The sequence below is a fragment of the Haplochromis burtoni genome, unplaced genomic scaffold (genome assembly GCF_018398535.1).
Source record: "Haplochromis burtoni strain Fernald_Lab_line unplaced genomic scaffold, NCSU_Asbu1 Contig_78, whole genome shotgun sequence".
NCBI lineage: Eukaryota > Metazoa > Chordata > Actinopteri > Cichliformes > Cichlidae > Haplochromis > Haplochromis burtoni.
The window spans coordinates 1,801,651-1,827,608 of record NW_024582439.1 but is presented as its reverse complement, the minus strand read 5'-3'; the positions used below and the strand labels follow the sequence as shown (position 1 = coordinate 1,827,608).

The window sequence follows — 25,958 nt, the reverse complement described above, 5'->3', positions numbered from 1 at the left end:
TTTAAAGAGTAAGATATTTCAGTCAGAATTTGGCAGAGACCAAAAACAGCCAAGGGATTTGCTAGTAAAAAAAGGACTCCACATGAGTAATAAGGCTGCTCCAAAACTGCTGGATGTGTCATAAGCAACTGTGAGCCAACAAGATTGTCACAACTCCTTAATGTCTTCCTTTGCATGTTGAAATAAAATGCCAAATGTTTAAAATATTTGCAAAAATGTTTTCCAGCAAAAAGAAATGTCTAGAAATTCTGGAAAGAACAAGCTACATCCATTCAAAGCTTTTGCTCTAACATTTTCTTCAGCTGAATTGCACACAAATAGACAAATTAATAGCAACAACTTATTTCTGAGACTGTCAACAGATTTGATTGTTTTGTTAAAGTACACAATTTTCTGCACAATCAAAGATAATGACTGAAAGAGTTTAAAAATCATTGAAAGTTTTAAATTGTGTTGGGGGTTTTTTGTACACAAATCACACGGTTTAAAGAATTGCACAAACAGAAAACATGACAAATATCACTTCTTTTGTATTTTTGTCAGTCTCCATCTCTGACTTATTTTCAACACACGCACACACTCACAGACGGACATATGGACAAAGTGCACATTCTATCCACACTGAGGTAAAGGATTACACTTGATTTGACGGAGACAAGCCAAAGCCTGCGTGGTGATCCTTGAGTGTCAAATCCAGGCCTAATTAGTTGTCAGAACAATCTAATCCGCTCCTCCTATCATCCTAGTCAATATGACATCTCTGGAACTTCAATACATAAAAACCTGTCGTTCCTGCTCAGAGACAGCAGATGTGACCTGGTAACATTTGGTCTGTTTTGACGTCGCAAATCCTCAAATCCCTCCACTCTAAGCTTTTGCAGCAGAGAACATTCAGAATATCGAAATGTATGACTTTGAGATACAGGATTAGTTTAATTATCAAGTTGGACAGAGGTCATATAGTGTTGGTACCACAGGATTTTGCCTGTTAGAGCAGGGCGATATGACCAAAAATATTTATCACAATATACTTTTGAAAAGTTGCGATAACGATATAACTGACGATATAATTGACACTAGACAAAATACTTTACAACTCCTCAACTTTATTAGTGCAAAAAAACAAAACATCAATGTATTTTCACTTTAACAAGCAGCTTTTTTAAGTGCATTAAAGTTATATAAAAAATTAACAGTGCAAATGCAAATTCCTTGTTGACAGTTTAACGAAAAGGCATTTCCAGTGGAAATTGGCCGACATATCCTCAGCATAACCATGTATAAAATCCACAAAACTTAAAAAGAGGTTATACACACACAATACGGTAATATTATGTTGAAGCACAGTACGTATCACTCCGCGAGGCGCCTGCCTACGATAGCCGTAATGCTCCGACAATCCATCAAGCGGTGTGGCTTCGTAGCTTAGCAAAGACATACTGAAACATTTGACAGATTTTCAAGCGCCGTGTACCACATAAAATCGTTTTGAGGTCAGTAAACACAACCAGAATTCATACATAAGGCACACGGGATTATAAGGGGCACTGTCGATTTTCAGAAAAATCAAAGGATTGATTTTAAGTGTGCCGTATTTTCCAAAAAACACGGTAATAACGACGACCTGCTAGCATGCTCTACCAAAAATAGTGCTTTGTTGTGTATCTGACGGATGAAAGCTAAACCAGTTCCACACCACTGAAGTTGCAGCATTTTTACAAACCAATTCTGGTTCATCCGTTTCATTCAACGATCCGCTTTCGCCCTGCTCATTCTGCGTCGCCGCCATGTGCGTATGTAAACAAAGGCACTGCGCATGCGTGTTTTACCCATATTCTATCGCGATATTTCATTTTCCTATCGTTGCCCAACATTACACCGGTATTACCGTGAACGGTATGATATAGCCTATTGCCTGTATTGCAAAGCAAAGGTCCCTGCAAAGTTTTGACAATTGCCAGAATAAATATGTGGGTTCTTGTTTTGTTTGGATCTGCTACCCATGGCTGTATATAAGTGTGCATAATATCCAAAGACCATCTGTTTTATACATTTGATGAGAAAGTTAAATACAGTTAACATGGATTTGTTTGTTTTCTTTTTCTTTCTTTTTTTTGCCTACAGAAGTTTGCTTTTCAAACGGTACACTACTCGTGAATGACTTATGAAGATGATGATAAGGACTGATGTTACTTTGTTTTACAGGGAGAAGCTGGAGCAGAAGGACCTGTTGGTAAAACTGGACCTGTGGGACCCCAAGGTCCCCCTGGAAAGTCTGGTGCTGAGGGTCTTCGTGGAATCCCTGGCCCTGTTGTGAGTGGATCTTTGATAATCACATTTTCTGCACCATTATACATTTTATAAGCAAGTATTACTGGCAAATCTCCTAATAATTGTTTTATTTAATTATAAAAAATACTATTTTTTCTTATTTTCAGGGTGAGCAAGGACTCTCTGGAGCTTCCGGTCAAGATGGCCCTCCTGGTCCTATTGTAAGACATTTCCTTGCACCGCCCCCATATAATACTTTAATATCTGGAATATGAACTGCTTTCTAGTCATAATATTTATAAATCAGCCATTTTCAACAGGATTGTTATGACACAATAAAGTTTTTGGTGTGATCGTTAGTTTTGTAGCTCTGCAAAGAAGATACTGAATAGTAAACACAAATGCAGAGATCAGTGTCGGCTGTCATTGTAAGACAGTGTGAATTCATTTCACACTGACAGTTAGACTTGACAACCTGATTCTCTCTCCACAGGGACCACCTGGACTTCCTGGTATGAAAGGTGACTCTGGATACAAGGGAGAGAAGGCAAGACATTATTACGATGCTAATCTCAAATTGCTTTATTTTATATTTCTTGTGTCTGCTTATGCACCTTATCTGAAGCTCCCGAAGTAAGCAAATATCTCGGCCTGTCTCTTTGTTCACACTCCCAGTGAGAAGAAGAAAGGCTCTGATTTGTGAGGAGTCTTTCACACAGTGATTTAATGCAGTGAATGAATATGTATAAGCCCAATAATATCATCTTCGTAATGGTCATTGGTTTAATGCCAGCATGCAGTAGTCAGAAGCAGATGGTCATAACATTGCTCACCAGCAGGTGCTGAGACAGACCACCATTGTTAAATATGATGACTGCAATAAACACACTAATTATTTATATGCAGAAATAAGACAGCGTTAAGGCCATCTTGCCAGTCATTGTGAACAAACTCACATATGAATTAGCATATTTACTTTTCTTGTTGGTCGTAAATGTACAAACATTAAAATATTGCCGATATGAAAATGATGTAACATAATTAGTAAAAATATTTTCTTTTTGAATTGATTTCGTGCCCCTTTAATATATTTTGATTTGGCTTCTTCTTCTGGCTCTAGGGTCACCCAGGTCTAATTGGTCTAATTGGACCTCCTGGTGAACCTGGAGAGAAGGGAGACAGAGGTCTTCCTGGACCCCAGGGAACTGCAGGTGGCAAGGGAGAGTCTGTAAGTATCCCATACAGTCATTAAATTAGCTTATACAGTAAATGTGAAGCCTGTTAAGTTACACTGAACATCAGTTTGTTTGTGTTCTAATAATTATTCTTGTACTGCCACTTTGTTGCAAATAATCAATAATGAAAATGGGTTATCTGTCACTGCCTTTACTGCAAGACATTTTGAGTTGAATAGATACGACTTCATATCTTATTTTACACATCTATTCACTGCATGTTGATTGACATCATTTATTTTAAATTTTCAGGGCATTAATGGTCAATCGGGTCCTCTTGGCCCTCCTGGTCCTCCTGGAATTTCTGTAAGTTACAAATCTTGCCGAACAAACATGTTTTCCATCTTTGATTCAGTGTTGTTCACCTGTTAATATTGCCTTAATTCCCTTCAGGGTCCTCAAGGACAAAAGGGCGCAAAAGGATCAACTGTAAGTTGTAATCTTTCTTCTGCATTGTTTTTAAAAGAAGAGGCTTCCTTTAAATAAAATAAATCAATGATGACTTTTGTTTTCAGGGTTCAACTGGTCAGAAGGGAGACCCTGGATTGATTGGGCCACCCGGACCACCTGTGAGTTTATTATTATTAATATTATTAAATTATACATTGTACATAATGCTCATTAACATTACATTACATTAACAATAAAGACTGATACTAAACAGTTTTTCACAAACTAAAATTAGTGAGTTGCTGGTTTAGTAAATCATGGGGATTAATCAGCAAATATTTTTCCAGTCTATTAATTACTGTGGTAATTTCTAAATAAAACATGATGGCATGGTTCCGGCTCCTTAATTGTAATTATTATTGTGAGTGAAGTACTTTGGTTTTGAACAGTTGCCCACAGGTCATTTCTTCACCTTGTGATTTGTGAACTTTTTAGACTTTTGTACTGTTAGACAGAAAAGTGTAGTTTACAAAAATTCCACTTGACCTTTAACCTCTGTGCTGCAGGGTCCACCTGCTGATGTCATCCAGCCCCTGCCTATCCAGCAGTCTTCCCGAAAGACCAGAAGGCAAGCTGAGATGCAGGAAGATGAGCCACTGGCAGACTACGGCGTTGATGGCGTGGAGGGAATGGAGGATGTTTTTGGATCTCTCAACAACCTCAAACAGGACATTGAGCGCATGAAGTTCCCAATGGGCACCCAAGATAACCCAGCCAGGACCTGCAATGACCTGCATCTTAGCCAGCCTGATTTCCCAGATGGTAAAATTGAGATTTTAACATTTAGTTATATATTAGAAGTGACTTATAGTAGAAAAAAATGTGTATTTCTACATAGTTAAGCAGTCTTTTTCAAGCTGTTCATCATACCACCTCCTTATGTATGTCCCTGTTTCTCTCTTAGGTGAATACTGGATTGATCCAAACCAGGGCTGTATAGGAGACACCATCAAAGTGCTCTGTAACTTCACAGCAGGTGGAGAAACCTGTATCTACCCAGACAAGAAATCCACAGGGGCAAGTGACATTGACACCTGATTATATACAGTTGAAGCCAACATATTGTCCTTTTCTCGCAGTCAATCAACAATTGATCTGCTTTATTATAATGATAATAATCATAATAATAACACATTATAATTACATAGCCCTGTTCAGTAGGGTATTGACAAAGATTAGTGCTATTTGCAGTTATATGTTAAATGTCTGTTTACAGCAGTGGCAATACTAGCACTTTATTAGTTTGGTAATTCATTTAATTAATGTGTGATATTTATTGCAGGCTAGAATATCTAACTGGCCTAAGGAGTCTCCAGGTTCATGGTTCAGTGAATTTAAGCGTGGCAAAATCGTGAGTCAACCCGCACAGCTCTTATTTTCTTTTCTATTACCTCCCAGTAGACATTCACATCCTTTTCAGATAAGTTTTTCAATTTTGCTCCTCTATCATATTGTCTTGCTAACAGTTACTCTTTCCCACCAACATCTCTCCTTTCTTCCCCTGTTATACATCTCCCTCTCATATGCTTTGCATTTTACCTTTCCTCAATTTCCTTTTGTTCCTCCACTTGTTTCCTGTTACTTCATTTTTTCATTCCTGTCTCATACTATTTTTCAGCTTCACTCACCTCACTCCATCTCTCATTACCATAATTATATTTCTTCTTTCCAACTTTTACCACATCCTTTCTCCCTCTCTCAGATTTTTTCATTCTCTCCATGTTTCCCCAGTTAAGCTACGTTGATGCAGCAGACAACGCCATCAACCCAGTGCAGATGACCTTCCTGAAGCTGCTAAGCTCCTCAGCTCGGCAGAACTTCACCTACATTTGCCATCAGTCTGTGGCCTGGCACGATATAGATGCTGACAGCTATGACAAGGCACTGCGCTTCCTGGGCTCCAACGACGAGGAAATGTCTTATGACAATAATCCCTTCATCAGGCCGCTGATGGACGGCTGCTCGGTAAACACTAATTTTCTAACTTTCAGTTTGTAATTAAACTTTTTTTCTAAATCCCATGAAATCCTATTAATCCTCACAAATATGTAGACTACTGTAGATAAATCTTAAGTAATTTTTATCCTGGAGAGAATAGAGTAAGAGTGAGATCAAGTGCAAGGTTAATAGACTCAATGAGGGCATTTAAAAGTAGATACATGCTATAACTGGATCAGTTAGCACTGATCTTTAACTAAAACGAGAGCCTGTTTCAAAATGGTGATCAGTTTAACTGGATCCAATGAATTAATTCTTAGTGAAACACATTTTGCTGTGTGTATAGGAGGTCTACGGAGTGTCAGAGGCTACAGCATACATTGATTAACAAATTTATTAGACCACTGTCACAGAAACAGAAAAACACAACTATTTTACAAATCTGTCAAAAACTAAAGATCAGAGAGTTCACAGCGTACTGTTTTTATAGCATAACTTTCAACCACCAAAACAGATTAATAAACTTTAACTCGGCATCTTGATCAAAACGTAAACATAAAAATTTATTTCTGTAATTACTGATATTGTTCATTTGGGACGTAAACCTTACATTGGGTTAAATTTGGTAAGCACTGTATAAATATGTATTAGACTAAAAAGCAAATGTCACTTTAGGTTTCACTGGATGTAATCGATACTATAATTATAGAATTCAGTACGTGGGTACGAATTTTTGTAATATTACATGTAATGTGTTAGCTATTACAATTTAAACTATATTTTTTCCACTATTTTGGAGTTGCATTAATTTAATAAGGTTTTTATCAGGTAGCTTGAAGACTAGTTTGTTGATGTTGTTTGTTTGTTTTTGTTGTTGTTTGTTTTTTCGCAATGTTTGACTAATAGACTAATTAGCTATGAAATTATTATTTGTTGTTTGTTATTTAATCAGTCAGTTGTTTCAGGAGTATCGTGTGCCAAAACCATCTATATTTTAAATAATGTTATATTATTTAGTACCTTGCGCTAACATTCAATTCAATTCAATAAAACTTTATTGATCCTGAAGGTTGACCCTGAAGGAAATTGGGTTAACATGGTTAGTTTACTTTACTTGAACCACCTTAACAAAATATCTGCCTCCCTGTGCGCCCTTTTGTGTTTGTAGGCGAAGCAGGGCTATTCAAAGACGGTGTTGGAGATCAACACTCCCCGCATCGACCAGTTGCCCATCATTGACGTCATGCTGAATGACTTTGGGAAATCCAACCAGAGGTTTGGCTTTGAGGTCGGACCTGTGTGTTTCCTTGGCTAGACACACCCCTGCTCCCCGCTGAAGGACAGGGTCAGAGGGTATATATTAACACCCACATGCTGAGATCTGACAACCTTCATCTTCTCTCCCCGCGAAGCGAAAGCCTGTCTTTTCTTTTGTTGCCAAGAAGATCCACTCCAGCAAGGAGAAGAAGAGTCCCCCAGGCCCTGTCATGAAAGCGCTGACCAGGGGAAACTGCTCCTCGCCCTTGTAGGGCCAGAATCACATGACTTTAACTTACTAATGGGAATGACATCAGGAAAAGGACATTTGATGCCATGGTGGACGGTGGCACACTTACAGCAGCAGAGAGAGGCTCCACTCCCCCTAAGCCCAATCCTCCCTCGTCCTTCCCCTACAACCACGCCTCCCTCTCTCGATGCTCCCGGTGCTGCTCTGAATACAACCACAGATGTGCTTTTGTGCAGAATCACAAAACACTCAAGGTGCTACAAATTTTTTTTTGATTAAACTGTAATTATTATTATTATTATTATTTGTACAATACTGTTCCTTTATGAATCCACTCTAAAAACCTGCATGTGCCCCGCCTCTGAAATTTTCAATAAATATTTGGTAAACAGCATTAGAATAAAACCTATTTAATGTCTGTTAAGAACAAATCTGATGAGAATTATTTTTTATTTTATATTTGACAAGAGCAATTTGTAAGTATGACGTAATCTTTTTGTAAATAACACAACTTTCGGAACTTTTATGTGATTAAAAAGAAGCTGGAACAACACAAACACCATTTTTTATTTTTTTTGTTTATTAAAACTCAGTTTGGAAACCAAGCCATTAAAAACAATTAAACGGGAATATAAATATTACAAAAAATGGCTTATTCTTTAAGACAGAATTTATTCAGTTAGATGCCTCTGTTACAAATGTGGACACATTTGGCTCTTCAGCCTTGTTTATAATCAAGTTTGAATACTTGATTGTGGTTTCTAACTTTTACAAAGAAATAATTCCAAGAAAAGCCTTGTTCATGTTTTCTTTGTAACAATGGACAAAATGTTTTCATGTGCCTTGAATTGTTCATTTAAAAATATTAAAACTGGATTCTCAAAAATGTCTGTGTTGCTATTTGGGTGAAGAAATAAGTAGCGATCTTGTTGTGATTCTGCGCTGCCTTCTACATACTACCTTAACTTGGCCATTATAATTTAAGATTAGTGAGGATTAGTGGTTCCAAGAGTTTGGGTTCATGTGATTGATTCTGCCGAGCCCAGGCGCTGTGATCTCTTCCAGCTTTTCTCTCTGACTCAGATTTGACTTTGATCAAGATCTGTTTGCCTCTCCACATCGTTAGCTTAAAGCTATGATAGCAAAGACTTCAGAACCGCTTTGAAACCTGTGTAATAGCAGTATGTTTACAACCTATGTACAACTGAAATAAATGTCTGGTGCTTTGCCAAATTCATGTTGCAATCATTTGGATCCACTTACAGATAAAACGTCATTTATAGAAAAATGAATTTATTAATTAATCCAACCAGTGTGTGTTGCTAAAATCCACGATTTTGCAGTGCATAAAATCGGAGATCTTGTCAACATTGAATGACAGTAGTTTCCTAACTGTACCACTGGCATCTATAGTAAACACTGAGGAAATGTTAAACACCAAAACGTTACAATACTTACCTAAAAAACAACATGCATTATCAAAAAACGGGAAAAAGAGAAAGCACATCTACAACCAAAGCTACATGTTTTGTCCAACAACATGCTGAGTCATACCTTTAACCTCTTAAAACGGGCAGCAGATATGTTTTGAGAGTTTGATATTTCAATTTCTTATTTTTACTGTAAAATAAAACGCCCACAGAGATCACAAGGCTGCAATTTACAGCACAACCCGCATAATGTAGACATAATAATAGCTCAGGACTGCGTGCTGCTAAAGTGTCTACAACAAATGCAAATTGGCGATAATTATCTTTTCTTCCCAGGGAGTTTGTCATTTTAGCAGTGGTGAGTATGAAAGAACAGATTACACTTATGATAATGAAGCACCTAAACCATTGAATACATTTCACAAAACCAATGTGACAGACCAAATATGACTTCCTATCTCACAGAAAACAGGAACAACAACACAAATGTGGTATGTTGTGCAGCTTCCCAAGTGGAAGGGTTTGTTACTAAAAGCGGTGCAGGTTAAGGTTGTGAAGTTACAGCACAGTAAAGAGGCAAAAACAGAATGATCTCATTTGTGATTCCAATTGTTTTCATTGGGCTGTTTTTTATTATTATTATTATTATTATTATTATTATTATTATTATTATTCACTTTATGACAGACTTTGGCACAACACATGTCCCTATTTATTTAAACGGCGTCTAAATGTTGCTTCTGCTAAAGTATATGCAAGCTATGTCAGCCATTTTTCCCTCTAAAGTAATTGGACACACTGACAAAAGACATTTTTATTTTTAAGTGTGATTAAAATTCCTTTGTAGTCAGTGACAGCCTGAAGTCTGGGACTGATGAATATTGCCAAATGCTGAGTTTCTTCTTTTAAGAAGCTTTGCCAGGCCCTTACAGCAGCTGCCTTCAATTACTGCTTGTTTGTAGACATTTCTGCCTTCAACTTTATCTTCAGTAAGGAAAAAAAATATATACTCAACTGGGTTAGAGTCAGTGGGGTTTGCCATTTCATTTCTTTTCCTTGTCTTTCTTTTCCTCTTTGATTGCTTTCACTGTTTTCTGCCAGTTCCCATCTGTCCTGTACTGCAGCATTTGCTTGAACAGAAAATATGCTATGAACTCCACCATGTATTGTTGACGTAGCTATTTCTAAAATTTCTCTCTGTAAAATCATTGGGGGGAGGGGGTCCGCCTAATCACAGCCTTCTTCCCTCGCATTGTCACCTTTTTGAACCTCATATTGAGAAGTCTAATGAACAGCTACCAAATGCAACAATTGAAATCAACTCAGAACCATTCGCCTCTGTAATTTTTCATGAAATAATGAGGGAACCAGCTACACCTGGAACTGAAGCTACTTATCAGTCACTTTTCCAATTACCTTTGAGCGTGTGAAAATGAAGGGACCTTGTAAAAAGTGGCAGTAATTTCTGCACTTCAGTCACGTCTTGACTGCTTCATTCCAAGTTCATTCTCAGAGACAAAAGTATGAAAACAAGAAAGGTGAAAGGAGTTAGGGTTAGGAAAAAATACTTAGTTGATCAGCTGGTTGAGAATTTACTCTTTAATCAGTCATGTGGAGAATAAAGAATCTAAAATCCACTTATCTTTTCTTAGTACACAAACTTCCGTCCCACAATATTGTTTTCAAAGTATTGTTTTTAACCATACAGAAAAGCTACAACACTTTTTAGAGGCCTGTTTTCGTTCTGCTGTGTGAATCATCAAATCTGTTTACAGAGCTTTCTGTGTACTTCTCAAATCTGAATGGCAAGTGGAAGCGCATATGGTGATGAGTCATCACCAAGTTTGTTTTCCTGACAATTTCACTTAGCTAATCATTTCACATTTTTTAAAAAACAATATAGGGTCACCTATTTTCCATTTTTAAGCATATTTTCCTGTGAACTTCAAATGTCCAGTCAGAAAACTGTAGGCTGTTGCTGGGGTATGTGGGCTACTTAATCCCCCTGCCAAAGCCAGCTAGTCACAGCCAATCTGTTAGGATACCTACAGTGTAACGGTCAACATGCTGAAAACGTTCTGTCCAAACTCCAGAGCTGCTGTGGCCCTACGGTCATATTTGAAGAGGGAGAATGATGGAAGTGAATAAAGGAAAGGGATGTGTTGTCTATTCTGAGGAAGTGTTAAATTTTCCACCCACTATTCTTGTACATCCTCTCAGCCCATTTAATCCTTTCCAGGGTCATGAACAGCTGGACCTTATCACAGCATGAATTAAGCCTGAGGACAAGAAAAATTCTGCTCTGTCTGAGGACTAACACAGTGAGACACGCAGTCACATTTGAGGCAATTGACAAGTCAGAATCTCTGATTCACCTTAATTGTCTGGTTTAAACCCTAACCCCAGCTCCAACAGACACAGACGCAAAAAACAAAAGAGTACACTCTGAGCCACATCAACACACTTATTATTGTTGCTGGTATATTTACTAACACAGTATACAGCAGTGATGGTAACCTTAGTGTGCTTCAGTAATTCAATACAATTAGTTTATTCTAGTGTATAGATTTCGTTTTCCCCAACACTTTCATTTCCTAAAATACTGAATGTTTAAATCCAGAATCACTTAAAATCACTTACTTTAATTAATGAGTTTGATACTATTTCAAGAAATCATCTAAGATCATCTATACATCTGAAACTACTCTAGCTAGAAGACAGCTGTCTAAGTATTAGGTTAGTTACAGGACGAGTTGATTTCTCTCCATTAAATGACTTAATGATACTGATGATTTTTCACATGTGGGACAATAAAATTATGATCTTATAAATACGACAATTTAGTGAAGTACTGTATTTAATTGATAAATATCACAAATAAACACTGAAGACAGCTATCAGTGACAGACAAGAGTAGCTACATATCATCCTGCTGCAACTCCTTACCAAAGATCCAACTGCTTTAGCAGAAAAACTAAGTTGTACTAAAAAAGATACTCTGTGTAAAAGTTTAGAAGGAAAAGGGAAAAACAAAAAATAACAAGTGTGGACTTCACTGAATAAAGGGAGATAAAGCTGTCTTGCTTAAAGTTGCTCACTCTGTGTAATTTTCAGCTTTTTGGAGCAGGAACACTAGAAAAGCCTGTATCGACTGGTGTCTCTTTTATAGCAAGATAATTGCTTGTTTTCTCTGTTGATATTTTCTTGAAAGGCAGAATTCCTAAAGAAAATAAATCTGCTGTGGTAATAGCATTAGCATTTTCAGTAGTCTATGGATTTCCCCCTCCTACTTCTGTATATACTCTGAGACAATTCTGAAAGTCTATTTGAAGTGAAAAAGATACCCTGGGCTCATCAAATGTCAAAAGCAATTTGAACTGAATTGAGCCACAAAGTAAGCAGCAGCCACTGTTAATGCTGGAGAGAAACTCATCAGAAATGCAGGTCAGGACTTACAAAACCCCTTTGTTCAAGTGTGCCAAGAAACTTCTGTCTATTTCTCCTGTCAGAGACACTTGAGTATTCCCTGTTCAAACAGTTTGACTAGGAAACACTCCAACAATACTGTGCTTCATTGCCCAACCCATCAACTCATTCCAACCTCCTGCTGACTGGTGATCTGAAAAGGGCCTGGAGACTCCCCTACTCCTCACATCTGCAGTTTATAGTGGCCGCTCTTACATCAGTATTTACTGGAGCACCCAGGAAAAAAAAAACTGTAAAGCCAATCACCGCATCCTTTTGTGAAACCAAAAGTGTGTCTCAACACTTCTAGCATAAGATAACTTGGTACTGGCATAAATTTGCATTTGAGACCTTGTGTCTCTTTCAAACTGTCTATATTCCTTAAAAAGGAGGAAACACCAGTTGGCATGCAAAACTTGAAGTCTTCTTAGAAGGTTGAAGGTGACTCCTGCTGTCAAGGACATGCGCTTGTTGCAGACTGTGAATGGCTTCTGGGGGAAGTCTTGAGCGGCATTCAAAGAACACAGAAGATATGGCACAAGTCAAATATTATCTGAGGGAAATGTTTTCAGTACTAGATGCAAAATAATTGCTATTATCTGTCTAGACGTTTTCAAATTGAAGGTGGGCCTCCCGATGGTGGTGGGAGTGTTGAAAGAAATGCATGAGGCAAAGATACTGCATGAGGGAGAAGCTCGTGAGTTAAAGCTACTGTGTTCTTATCGTATGTTGATCATGAATTTGTCACTCTAACGTACATAGTCAGGCTGTTACAGTTGCAACACAACTGTAACATATAGCACTTTGAACATATGAAGTCATTTAATTAGTTTAAACATATACCAAAGCAATGGGGAACTGCTTAACACATGCACGCCAAGGAAAAGGTTGCTGGTACTCTCATTGGTCCTCTGATTGTCATGAAATTGATGAACCCATATAGTTGTGTAGCAGCCACAGACTAATTTCTTTAAATGCTGAAGAACATAGTACATGGTTTAGCAAATATGGAGAAAGAACAGGCAAGATGATAAATGATAAATGAAAGCAGCCTGAAGGCCTATAAAAGAAAATATAAACATAGCCTATTTAAGTCTAACTTCAAAACAGCAAATGTCTGAAGGTTTAAAGTTTAATAAACTTGACTTGACTTGACTTGACTTGACTTATTTACGCCAATGCGCTCTTCCACTTCTCAATTTAGGGGAATCAGCTTGAGCACAGAAGCCAAAGGAAAAAACACCCCAACTGTGTGAAGTAGTCATGCCTGTGAACTCTATTTGTGTGCATAAAGAATGCCCAAAGCATTATTTAATGGATTAATTGAAAAACAGTGTGTCATGTGAAGGCATGTGAGAGACAAAGAGAGAGAGAGAGATGTCATGACAGTACTGTGTCAAAATATAGTACTGTGTCATAACATTACATATTTGAAGTTAATAGTATACACACACGCACACACACACACACACACACACACACATACTTACATATATATGTATATATTGGTTCTTATTTAAATCCCAACAAAACTCATCTGTTCAAATCTGCATATTCACTGTGAATCCACTGTTTGTTCATTTTATCTTGTGCTTTATTTTATTGTTCTTATTCTGCCATTGTTTTACTAAGTGTTTTATCCTATTGTAAAGTGTCCTTGGGTGACTTGAAAGGGCTCATAAATAAAATTTATTATTATTATTATTATTATTATATAGTACCATATCACCCTATTAGAGCACTTCGCTCTCGCTCTGCAGGCCTACTTGTTGTTCCTAGAGTATTTAAAAGTAGAATGGGAGGCAGAGCCTTCAGTTTTCAGGCCCCTCTTCTGTGGAACCAGCTTCCAGTTTGGATTCGGAGACAGACACTATCTCTACTTTTAAGATTAGGCTTAAAACTTTCCTTTTTGCTAAAGCATATAGTTAGGGCTGGACCAGGTGACCCTGAATCCTCCCTTAGTTATGCTGCAATAGACGTAGGCTGCCGGGGGATTCCCATGATGCATTGAGTTTTTCCTTTCCAGTCACCTTTCTCACTCACTATGTGTTAATAGACCTCTCTGCATTGAATCATATCTGTTATTAACCTCTGTCTCTCTTCCACAGCATGTCTTTATCCTGTCTTCCTTCTCTCACCCCAACCGGTCCAGCAGATGGCCCCGCCCCTCCCTGAGCCTGGTTCTGCCGGAGGTTTCTTCCTGTTAAAAGGGAGTTTTTCCTTCCCACTGTCGCCAAAGTGCTTGCTCATAGGGGGTCATATGATTGTTGGGTTTTTCTCTGTATCTATTATTGTAGGATCTACTGTACAATATAAAGCGCCTTGAGACTGTTGTTGTGATTTGGCGCTATATAAATAAAATTGAAAATTGAAATTATAATGAATATATATAATATACATATACATATATATATATATATATATATATATATATATATATATATATATATATATAGTGCTAGTTAATGGGCGTAAATGGGCTTCCATACACCGGCCTCAAATTGATGATCAAGTTTGGTAGTAAAACAATCGCTTTATTCTATATCGATCTGACGCTTAAAGCAGCTATCAGTGCTTTTTCAGATCTTGTTTGCTCCGTGATTTTTTTTAGTAAACAGGGTCTAGCCTTCAGTATGTTTCTCTGCTGCTCTCATAGTACCGTCTGGCGCGCCTTCTCTCTGCAGTGACAAAAACGCAGCAGCAGCAGCAGCTCTGATCTCTGCCTTCTTATTTTCTGTTAAATACTGCCAGCTGCAACTTTTGTCACCTCACAGCTGCCGGTGGTTCCTTCTCACACACGAGCTCATTAAAAGTCAAGAGAGACGTTTGGATGATGTCATATCCGTGAACAAGGATCCCTTTGACCAAACCGCAGCTCGGCTTTTCGCAGCTTGCGTGCCCACAAACTTTTTTCCTCCTTGCAGTGACGAGGTTTCTCCCCGCTGTCCATATGGCGTGCGTAACGGGGAGCAGTGGATGGATGTGCCCCCCTCTTCTACGGGAAGCCGCGGTTGTTACCAGAGCGTAGTGGACGTGGTGGCCTGAGCACTCAAACAAAAACTTGCGTGATTTTTTTCTTCTTCTTCTTCTTGTGGGCGCGGAGGAGGTGGAGGAGGGAAACGTTGTAGCAGCCGACAGAATGTGGTCGCTGTCCGTGGTCCTGAATCCGCTGCTGTTTCTGCTGCTGTTCGGATACTGCCCTACGGTGGTGAGTTTCCAACACAACTGCCTCTCGTATTTCTACCAGGAACAGCACAATAAACTTGGGCATGATCTTGTACTGTCATGTAATGCTGAGTTCAAGTGATTAGAGGTGTATTTAACGTGTTTACTGAAAACACAATAACATAAAGAAATTGTCAGTTTTCTGCCATAATTGCGTGTTTGGCTGGTTCTTTGCTATTGTTAGCATACACATACATACCATACACGCTCCAGCACTGGCAGGGGATTTACATTTACACACAGACCTAATGTGTGGACAAAATACAATTTTATTTTTAAAAACAAAAGATATTCCAAGTGGTGGCAGAAGTAGAACCACCCTCATAGCACTTTGTTTATTGCTTACATCAACAATAGAGTATTGATATCGATCCTGGAATATTGCCAGGCTTATAACTCACTTTTAAGGGAGAGTTCCGTCTTTGTTGAAAAAAATGGTGCTGTGTCTAAACTCATATTTTGCTGGTGGCGTTTTTCTGTAACAATCACACTTAATCTAAATGTATTCGTCAAATGGTCATGCAGTCATTTAAGGACATAGTCGGGTTTGGGAGTATTGTAACAAATTAGGAGGAGCAGCTTGCAGACCAGCAAGCCAGTTGGACAAGAACAATGGTCGATTAGGTTCATCCCACCCATGCAGAGTACAGTCCCCTTGCCAATGTCTTGATTGCAAAGCAGTGCCCTCACATAACACCTTTCCACGATTGAGAGTGGTGTACAGAAATAATGATGCTTTAAAAAAAACAGGAAATTTTGTTGCACAGGAAATACTCAAAATTACCTTCTTATCAGTAATAATGAAAAAGAAAAGTCTAAATGCCCCAAACAAAAGTGGAAGCAGCTGTCTGAATTATTTAATGAAAGAAAAAATTCTTTGTGCAGAGTTCCTCATAAAAAAAAAAAAGCCTAATTGGAGAGTGCATCTGGCTTGGCTGAGCAACAGAATCATTTTGATATGAGGAAATGTGAGAGTGAGAAGAGTGGAAAGGATGTGCATCACTCAAGAGATAGGAGGAAGACCATTTTAACAGATTAGTCAAACTAGCTTCTTTTCAGGGGCCTTTCAAAGCAAAATAAGGAGACGAAGAGCTGAGGGTGCTTTTTTTTCTGACTCTTTTATCCCATTCAGCTATGATATACAGAGAGAGAGACAGTCATGGTTAACTATGCTATTTGGAATCTCTAATAATTTTCAGGCTGTGGCAATGTATCTCACATGAACTCAAGATATTCCATTGCGCTTGTTTCATGTTCCTACTGATGCTTTTCACTGTGGTTTTGTTTTTTCATGAAATGCACACTGACCATAACAGGAAGAAGAAAATATTGTGGGTTATGAGATCATATCAGGGCCAACGTAGCATCAGAACACAGGCACAATTCACAGGGTTTAATTCCTAAATCACAAACTTTACAAATAACCAGTAGCAAATGTTAAAGGGAAACATTATTAAAAAATGTTAAAGGGAAAGATTTTGCTGATGAGTGAGGATGCAAATTTTACAAACAGAAATTGTGATGGAATGTAAACTGCAAAGGGAGATAATAGACCGCCTTATCGATTATTTCTTAAACAGCATGACTTTGCATGGTAGTAACAGATTACAAACTGACAAAAAGCGGCCTCTCTGTAGGTGAAAATGATGAGTCAAAGTCTGAGCTTTCTCCTTAGTGTGACGTTTTCGCCTGCTCAGAGGGGACATGATCTTTCATGGATGATTCAAAATGCTCTTTAAACTGCTTAGGATGACAGGCAGGGATGGATGGGAAAAGGAATGGATGCCTGCACTTTAAAAACAGGGCACTTCACCTTTTAGCCATACACTTCAGAGTCTGGTGGAGTTCACATGTTTCATATGTTGTTCTCCATCCAGCTGTAGTTTTTGAATGTAAAAACAAAATCCAAAAACAATTGGCCGTCGGCCAAAGAGGCAGAAAAATTTCCCTTTCACAATCGAGGGTTGCCAGTATTTGGCTGCCAGTCCTGTGTTAATTTCCCATGCAGAGAATAAACAGCAAATATGGATCCCTTGTTTGTGTCTGATAACTATCAACTTTTCCTGCACTTCAGAAGAGTTTGATCAAAGTTTGGAGTAAAAGCTACTTTTTTTTTACTGTGCACACTCCAACTTTAGTTGACAGTTTTAAATTTCTGCTTCGGCTTATGATGCATAACATTATGTTCTTTGAGCCTTATATGCCAGCGCCGTGGAACATATTGACTGTAATAAAGAGCAGGACGAGCTCCCACAAATCAGGTTTATCTGTGTCGTTCAGCAGGACTTTCAGTTAGAGCACTGGAAGGCCTAGTAAGGAGAAACGGAGGAATTTCAGCTCTCGGGTTATTCATCAAGGCCAGGAAACACTATTTATTGTTGAAGAGGAAATTCGCTGGAGACCATACACAGTGAGCAGAGGAATATCTTACAGCAAAAGCACTTTGTTCTTTCAAAGCAGCGACTTTTTCTAAGTCAGTGGAATTGGTTGGTGTTGCAGCTTTGGGGCAGAAGGCAGAAGAATGGATGACCTATAATAAACAAAATTACAAAACATAACAGCTGTGTGCTGCGATGTCAGAGTCATGACATCAACTGCACGTCTGTAGAAATGTGTGCTGTGTATTTATGGCTGCATGTGTCTCTCTGTGCAGACCATCAGGCCAAAGGAAGGGTGGCAGGTGTACAGCTCGGCTCAGGATGCAGATGGGCGTTGCATCTGCACAGTGGTGGCTCCTGAACAGAATCTCTGCTCCAGAGATGCCAAAGGCAGGCAGCTCCGCCAGCTCCTGGAGAAGGTGCATTCAACACAGACACACACGCTTCTGTATAAGTGACAATGCACGCACATGCTCATTCTTCACCGTATGTGTTTGCTTTAACAAAAGAGCACACTTGAATTCAAAGACATATGGCATCAATTTAAATCATTATTCATGCTTCTTTGCTGCCCTAATCCTTTGAGAGATTGCACCAGCCAGGTCCATAACCCTGTTTTCCACTTCTGCATATATAGCATGGATGATATCAGTTGAATGACTACTTGGGAAGATGAGAGCACATTCCATCCCACCTTAATAGAACTCGAGCACCCCTTTATTGTGCATCAAATCAATCAAGGACATTTTTAAGGTTTCAGATTTTAGAAGGCTTTAAACTGTTAGCAGTCGGACGTACCGCCCACGGGACATTGGATGGTTTAGGGGACTAATAGGACTGCTAAGGGGTTAAGTATTTGACCAGGATTGTTATCTGTAAAAAAAAAAAGTAAAATTAAATTGTTATCACTTATTTTTTCCTTTACATCTGCTACCATAGACATTTTTTGTAAGAGTGTGGATTTGGTCTTGATTACCTGAAATGATTTTTGGAACACGACAGCCATCATTGTGAATTGAAGTGGAAATCTCGAATGTAATTCCAAATGTTATTTTTGCCCCATGCCTGTCACGATTTAAATGCATTATCTACAAGCGAAAAAATAGCGCAGCCCTAGAATCACTTTCCTCAATGACTATGTCACATGAGAAAACATGGCTGTAGCCTACATTTTAATGTTGTATGCCAAAGGGTGTTCTCTGTCATTCACTGGGCCCTCTGACACTAATGTACTAAGCTGCCTCAGGCCATCAGTGAGGCCATTTCAGGATTCCTCTACCAGAGCCAGACAAGTATGCAGAACACAACACACAAGCCCCGCGCCGCTTTACTGGGGTTGTGCACCAGTACTGTTGGTTCATTATAAGTTGAGTTAAAGAGAAGAAAGAAGGGAAGCTATCTCTTCCTCCTTCACATTCCCCATAAATGTAGCTTTTGTTCAACCACAAAGACACACTGTAAGGTTTCTACATTAAGTGTTTGCTCCTAATATGTCATTAAAATTCATCAGATTCAGTAGTTTGTCTATGACATTTGAAAAACACTTGAATTAAATCTGTCAAAATGGAACCTAAATTTAAAAACTGAGGAAAAACTGCTATGTGATAGTACTGTGCCTCTGAAAACAAATCATCTGAAGCTCTACTCAGCTGAATTGTTAAAAGACAATCACTTTGGAGGTCAAAATGTTGATTTGTTCTTTGGGAAGTTAGAGCATGGCATCCTACCGAAAGGCTGAACATGGGGGACATTTTAATCTTGTGGTGGACGGAAAAATCAATGCAGCGCTGTTTCATTCTTTTCAAAAGGTGCAGAACATGTCACAGTCAATCGAGGTGCTGAACCTGCGGACGCAGAGGGACTTTCAGTATATCATGAGAATGGAGAGCCAGATCAAAGGACTGCGGTCAAAGTTCCGGCAGATCGAAGCGGATAGGAAGACGCTCGTCAACAAAAACTTTCAGGTATATTTTTGTTTGATGTTTAACTTTGTGAGAAACATCACAGGGAAGCCTGGGAAGGGACCTCTTCCAAGGATACCTGAGTTGCATCTGAATTAATCAACTTTCATTCCTGATAAGATCAATACAGGTCCACCACTGACCAGCCAAGGGCAACCCTATCATAAAAGCAAGATAAAATCTGAAGGCGGCTGCCAGGATGGATACAGAAAGATAACAAATATCCTAACGGCAGCATTATAAATAAACATTTATCCATTTGTTTGGCATGTAAAACCGCTCTTTTTGGAGCCTTGACTGAGAAAAACAGTTGGAATGAGCAGAACTGTGGTGAGTTAATGTCTTCCTTGCCACCACTATAATTCAAAACTTTGCACCCACCTGTTGTTAATACATACCAGGATACATACCATACTAGGATTTTGTTTCCATAAAGATAAAGATTCTGGAGAAACTGATTGTAAAGAGTACTAAATCTGTCTTCACAGTGACAGGATTTCCATTAAATTATTAGTAGTAGCAAGATACATTAGTGGAATTTGTTTGGTTCCGGCTAGAGCGTGTCCCTGCTTCTATATTTGTTTAAGTTCCCTCACAACAGAAAGTTTGATATGGGCAAACATTCTTGTAAATATTAGATTTGTATTCCTCATTGTTGTGATTTTTGTTTAATTATTATTATGCTGTTTTTCCTGGACTCAACAATAAGAAGTGAATCTGCATTTTGTGTAAAACAAAACAGTAAGTATTGATACAAAACAATAAGAAGATGCAGGTATTGCTGTACTTATGTGCTGAAAAACTGAGAGATTTGTTGAGACTAGTATTTCTAAAGTCCAAATACCTGTTCTGTTACTTATCTGTTGCAGGAGCTAAAGGGAAAGATGGAATCCTTGCAGCCGCTGATTCCAGTCCTGGAGCAGTACAAGACAGATGCCAAGCTCATCTCACAGTTCAAAGAGGAGATCAGAAACCTGTCTGGTGTGTTGATGGGCATTCAGGAGGAGATGGGGGCCTATGACTATGAGGAGTTGCAACAAAGGGTCCTAAACCTGGAAAATAGGCTTCGGAACTGTATGAGTAAACTCAGTAAGTCCAGCGATGGGGATAAAAAAAAGGCATTCGTGCGCAGTGAGATCGGATTATACAGTGGCAAAGGGATCATGGGCACATTTCTTGCAGCTACTAGGAGGCTGGCATTTTAGATCCAAAGCAGTGGACAGACAAGAACTGCTACTTGAGGCTAACAAACCCCAAAGTGAAAGAACATTCTCCCAAGCTAAAGATGAATGTGAAGCTTTGTACTCTGATTTTAAGTGAAAAAATTCAACTCAGACTCACTTAAAGTGATGATTGATCATTTTAACTTATAAATTCCTTCTTGTGTCTTGTTTGCCATTCGCACTTATAGAAAATTTGTGGTTACATTGCTCCACCCATTGAGGTTTGATTCATCTAATAAGATCAGTTCTGCCCCCAGAGCAGCTTTGCCTTTGATAAAGGTTTGAATAACTAAAGCTCCAATTTGCCAACTGCCAGGTTATCAACAGTGATGGCTCCTGTCAAAGTGTCAACATAAATAGCTAACAGGGGAATGCTAATAGGACGTGGCTGGAAATCTGTCGGAGCCGGAGATGATTGCTTAAGCATTCATTGTGCGTGAGCTTTGATTGATTGGGTAAAATAGCACTTCAATACTTAACAGGAAACTTCAAAGCTTGTGTGCAAGTGATAGCCTACTGTCATTTGGCACCATTAAAGCCTGGCAAGATCATTTAAGTGTAATCCAAGTACTCTGAGCATTAAAACATATGGGTAAGTGTTCTCCCAGCTTAGACACATTATAAGTTGTTGTTCTGTGGCACATTTCTTCTTATTCAGTCTACTTTATATCTTTAATAGCTGACAAAAGTACAGCTGTGTCCAGATGCTGCACACAAGCTGTCCAGAACCCACTTAGCAGTCCAGCACTTGGAGATAAATTCCAGTCATATAACATATGTGACCACAGCTGTATGGTGTGTTTTCAGCATGTGGCAAGCTTATGAAGATTACTGGACCACTGACGGTGAAAACTTCGGGCACCAGATTCGGAGCTTGGATGACCGACCCGCAGGCGTCTCCCAAAAACAACAGGGTGAGTTTATATGCATCTCTTTGGGTTGTAAGTCTTTGAAACAACACTGAGCAGTTTAATAATTTATATGTGGCGGCTTCCCTCCTTTTGTTCAAAGGGGAGAGATGTTGAAATACAGCATCGCACCTACTAAAAGCTTTCTGCACACTTGACTGCTGAGTTCAGACATTAAACTTAATGTTGCTTGTGCTCCTGCTTTATATACAGTAGCTGAAGCTGTTTATATGGTTGCTTTTCATCCAGCAGAAGTGGAAAATGTTGCACTTTGTTCACTACTGCTGTTCAAGACTGCAGAGACTGTCATGCCTAGACACATTAATTGCTAATCTTACACATTAAAAGACAGAAATATTCAAAACAAAAGTACACAAAAAACTACATGTCAGTGTTTTACCCCTGACACTAAAACATTAGAGTTACTGAGAAAAGGGGAGGACAGACTTTTGGAATTCCCATACTTAACAATCAGCTTTTGTCCCAAAATGCATTTTGTGCGTCCTTGTCAAATGTGTTGAAGTGTAAAAACTTAGCAAAGTCAGTTTTGAACATACAAAAAACTGCAGAGGTGGACAGTTTCCCGTAGTGTAAATGCACTAAAAATAAAATAAAATCAAATGTCATTTCATTCATCCATAACATCGCAAACCAGCTAAAAAAAAGTGAAGCAAAAAAATTTCGTTTAGAAATACACTTTTCATACTGAAAAAAGATTAAAAAGTGGAAGTGCTGCAAGGCTCTTACAAATATCCTAAACAGGTGTAGGGCGATATGGCTCAAAAAAATAAAGAAAATTTGTATGTAAGTAAAAATATTTTTAAGAAGTCAGCAAGGACAAGCTATATATATTGACTCAAAAGTCTTCATCACTTTTCTAGCTAGCTGCCTTCTTCTTTGCCTTTTTCTGACGCTTGTCATGTCATACATTTTCTTATTTAGCATATCTATTAAGACAACAGCATGAAGCACTTTGAACTGCTACAGATACAGACTGGCCTATTCAACAAAGCACTGCTCATGTGACTAGATTACAAAATTTTCATTGGGTGCTTGCAGTCACTCTTCCTTGGTTCTGGTTTGGCCTTATTAGTGTATCATCGACCATCTGGCTAATAAAAAATTACTGGCCATGGCTGCTTTCTATCTTTCCTTTCATAGAGTTCATGTGTTCTGTGATTTCTTTATTTTGCTAAAAAAAAATTTTCTATCACAATTTTAAATACAAACCACTGACCAATTACAATTCATTATCATCTCTATGTTTTTTCCCCCCCAGGTGTGGTACATGGACAGCTACACCAACAACAAGATAGTAAAAGAGTTTAAGTCCATCACTGATTTTGTCGCAGGAGTTGAATCCAGAACCTACAATCTGCCTTTCAAATGGGCTGGAACAAACCACGTAGTATACAATGGCTCTTTGTACTACAACAAAATGCAGAGCAACATCATCGTGAGGTACAGCTTTGAGACAGGTCGCGTGGTCACGCAGAGGGCTTTGGAGTCGGCAGGCTTCCACAATGTGTACCCCTACACCTGGGGAGGCTTCTCAGACATTGACCTGATGGCAGACGAGCTGGGACTGTGGGCCGTGTATGCAACCAACCAAAATGCTGGCAACATTGTCATCAGCCAGCTGAATCCAGACACGCTCCAGATCATCAACACATGGAACACAGAATATTCAAAGAGGAATGCCGGAGAGTCTTTTATGATCTGTGGGACTCTATACATCACTAATTCCCACCTGACCGGAGCCAAGGTGTACTATGCCTACTCCACTAAAACCTCCACTTATGAGTATACAGACATACCCTTTCATAACCAGTATTTCCACATGTCTATGTTGGACTACAATGCCAGGGACCGTGCTCTCTACGGCTGGAACAATGGCCACCAGGTCCTGTTTAACGTTACACTTTTCCACATCATTAAAACTGAGGATGACTCTTAGAGGCGGGGAGCGTACTGTACGCATAAAAGATTAAAATATGGAAATTTAAAGGCTGTGCCTGAATGTCAACATAAATGTTATTTATTTATTAAATTATTAAATTCTCCTAATAAGCTTTGCCTTTTTTCTTGCATTTATTTACTGACATGAAGCTGTTTACCTGTTTTTTCAGAGTTAATTGAGTAAGATATTATCTAATTGAAAATGTCACACTGCCTATAAAATAAATGACAGCACAAAATGAACAAATTTAGTGCATTATGAAGCATCCTGAAAACATTTTGGATTCAATAATGGCACTTGAAACTCTGAAACACTTAACAATGAACTTAAAGTAATTTCTCATGCCCTTTTCACTCCGAAATGAAAGCTTTTCCAAAATGAAGTCTTCATATTTATAATGGTTTTCTCCGTTCAGTATTACATTTATTCAGGCCCTCTAATTTATTCATTTTTGACTGTGTTCGTTAATTGTTCATTTTGTTTCCATTCTTTCTTTGCCATTTATTCATCATGATCTGCTAATTTATTCCTGTTTTTCACTGCCTGCATTTCGCTTTCAGTTGGTCTTTGTACTTTTACTTTAAAACTTTTGCACTTGACCTCGTTCAAGACAATGAGAAATGTGGTGAACCATAATGCACCTGTACAGTTAATGTTGGCTTTTTTTTAGCTAATACTGGCTTTTTTGTGTCTATGAAAATCCTCAGACATTCAGGTCTTATGACATCTTGAAGTACTAAGTCAAAGTACTTAACGCAACCCAAAGTCTAGTTGCCTTTAACTTAGTACTCTGAGACAGCAGCTTTTTGTAACTTCAGCAACAGTTTGTATGCCTTATTCAGTGCAGTATATTCTGTGAGCCCGATGGTAACAGCTCTCACGCATGAATGCTGGTTGTCGTAAAAGCATTCTTACTGTAACAGTTTGTGTATTTTGCATTTGCAAAACGCTCCATTCTCCTCTCTGACTATGTTAATGGTAAATGGTAAATGGCCTGTATTTGTATAGCGCTTTACTAGTCCCTGGTAAAGAACCATTTATACAGAAGTAGAAAACTTTAACAAGGATTCATGTGTGTAAATAAAAAGTTATACATAACCCAAATAAAGTATTGTTTTCATTAAGTCATAGTTCTGTGCATTTCCTTTTCTGCTGTAAGGGTTTGATTGTTTCTTCTTTATTCCCTACACCACTGTACTCATTTAAAATCACTGTATTCTTGATAAGAGCTTTGTAACTTTACTGTTACTTGAATACTTCATAAGCAACAGGGCAACATGTTTGAGCTGTAAATATCACTTTGTACTTGGTGGCAACAGCTTGCAAAAGCTTCACGGTCTGAATTGTATCCGGACTTTAGTGGTTCTATAAACTGAAAAACTCCCATTTTTCATGAGTGACATCCATGTGTTGTATACTATGTTATGTTAGACCTTTGTGCAATACTATATGTCTGATCACTTTAGCTGTCAACAAAATCATAGTATGGTATGTCTGTGTCTATAAAGAATATAGTTTAATGTTCACAGTGGACTTTCTTGGGAGTTATTAAAGAAGAAATAAAACTAAATAAATACAAATATCTGTGGCTTTTCAGAGCTATTTTCATCTTCAAAAAGATATTGAGATTTATTTAATGAGCATTTGCTGTGTTCTATTAACTAAGAAGATTCAAACAAGGAAAGTACAGACACCTGACAAGCAGAGAATATGCATAACACTTGATTTTTGCTCCTCCCCATTTGCTTTCAGCAACAGTCATGCGGGTCATCAGAGAACTGGCTGCACCTGAGAGGGGTGAGAGGCTAAGCATATAAAGCCTGCTTTTTCAGCTCCTCTGTCAGTTAGCAGCAGCTTCCCCTTGCTTGTAGTTTGTGGTTTGTTTTTTTGTTTTGTTCTTGCATCCTGTTGAAGATTCAGATAAGAGAAAAACACAGTAAAGGTTTGTGGATGTAAGAAAAGGATGGTAGGGATAGGATGAGATGTAGGAAAATGATCTGCTGCGAG

At 38.5% G+C, this 25,958-nt stretch overlaps 2 protein-coding genes across 4 annotated transcripts in view; both read left to right on the top strand.

The window, feature by feature from the left end:
• LOC102306698 (collagen alpha-1(XI) chain) overlaps positions 1 to 8,634 on the top strand; it is an 83,084-nt gene extending 74,450 nt beyond the window's left edge. For both annotated transcript variants that reach the window (XM_005924634.3, XM_005924633.3), the window contains 12 exons: positions 2,206 to 2,313; positions 2,439 to 2,492; positions 2,765 to 2,818; positions 3,392 to 3,499; positions 3,759 to 3,812; positions 3,900 to 3,935; positions 4,022 to 4,075; positions 4,463 to 4,718; positions 4,861 to 4,973; positions 5,239 to 5,307; positions 5,688 to 5,921; positions 7,063 to 8,634. In XM_005924634.3, the coding sequence (XP_005924696.1) occupies positions 2,206 to 2,313; positions 2,439 to 2,492; positions 2,765 to 2,818; positions 3,392 to 3,499; positions 3,759 to 3,812; positions 3,900 to 3,935; positions 4,022 to 4,075; positions 4,463 to 4,718; positions 4,861 to 4,973; positions 5,239 to 5,307; positions 5,688 to 5,921; positions 7,063 to 7,209 (1,287 nt within the window). In that variant the 3' untranslated portion in view covers positions 7,210 to 8,634. The remainder of the gene's footprint in view (positions 1 to 2,205; positions 2,314 to 2,438; positions 2,493 to 2,764; positions 2,819 to 3,391; positions 3,500 to 3,758; positions 3,813 to 3,899; positions 3,936 to 4,021; positions 4,076 to 4,462; positions 4,719 to 4,860; positions 4,974 to 5,238; positions 5,308 to 5,687; positions 5,922 to 7,062) is intronic.
• A 6,316-nt stretch (positions 8,635 to 14,950) lies between these two features.
• Positions 14,951 to 25,535, top strand: LOC102306169 (noelin-3). 2 transcript variants are annotated; one of them, XM_005924632.3, is made up of 6 exons: positions 14,951 to 15,504; positions 18,175 to 18,318; positions 19,708 to 19,863; positions 20,730 to 20,841; positions 21,891 to 21,997; positions 23,271 to 25,535. In XM_005924632.3, the coding sequence occupies exons 1-6, from the start codon at positions 15,436 to 15,438 to the stop codon at positions 23,946 to 23,948; spliced, it is 1,266 nt and encodes a 421-aa protein (XP_005924694.1). In that variant the 5' UTR covers positions 14,951 to 15,435; the 3' UTR covers positions 23,949 to 25,535. The 2 variants fall into 2 exon arrangements, with proteins under 2 accessions (XP_005924694.1, XP_005924693.1); XM_005924631.3 differs by having other exon boundaries at positions 14,952 to 15,504; positions 20,730 to 20,949.
• Positions 25,536 to 25,958: the final 423 nt, after the last annotated feature.

What these genes read in the sequence shown, in the direction of transcription:
- LOC102306169 (XM_005924631.3), top strand. Translation starts at nt 15,436, where the DNA reads ATGTGGTCGCTGTCCGTGGTCCTGAATCCGCTGCTGTTTCTGCTGCTG. An exon ending in TCCGCCAGCTCCTGGAGAAG is followed by an intron (nt 18,319 to 19,707) that starts GTGCATTCAACA and finishes TCTTTTCAAAAG; the next exon opens with GTGCAGAACATGTCACAGTC. An exon ending in TCGTCAACAAAAACTTTCAG is followed by an intron (nt 19,864 to 20,729) that starts GTATATTTTTGT and finishes TATCTGTTGCAG; the next exon opens with GAGCTAAAGGGAAAGATGGA.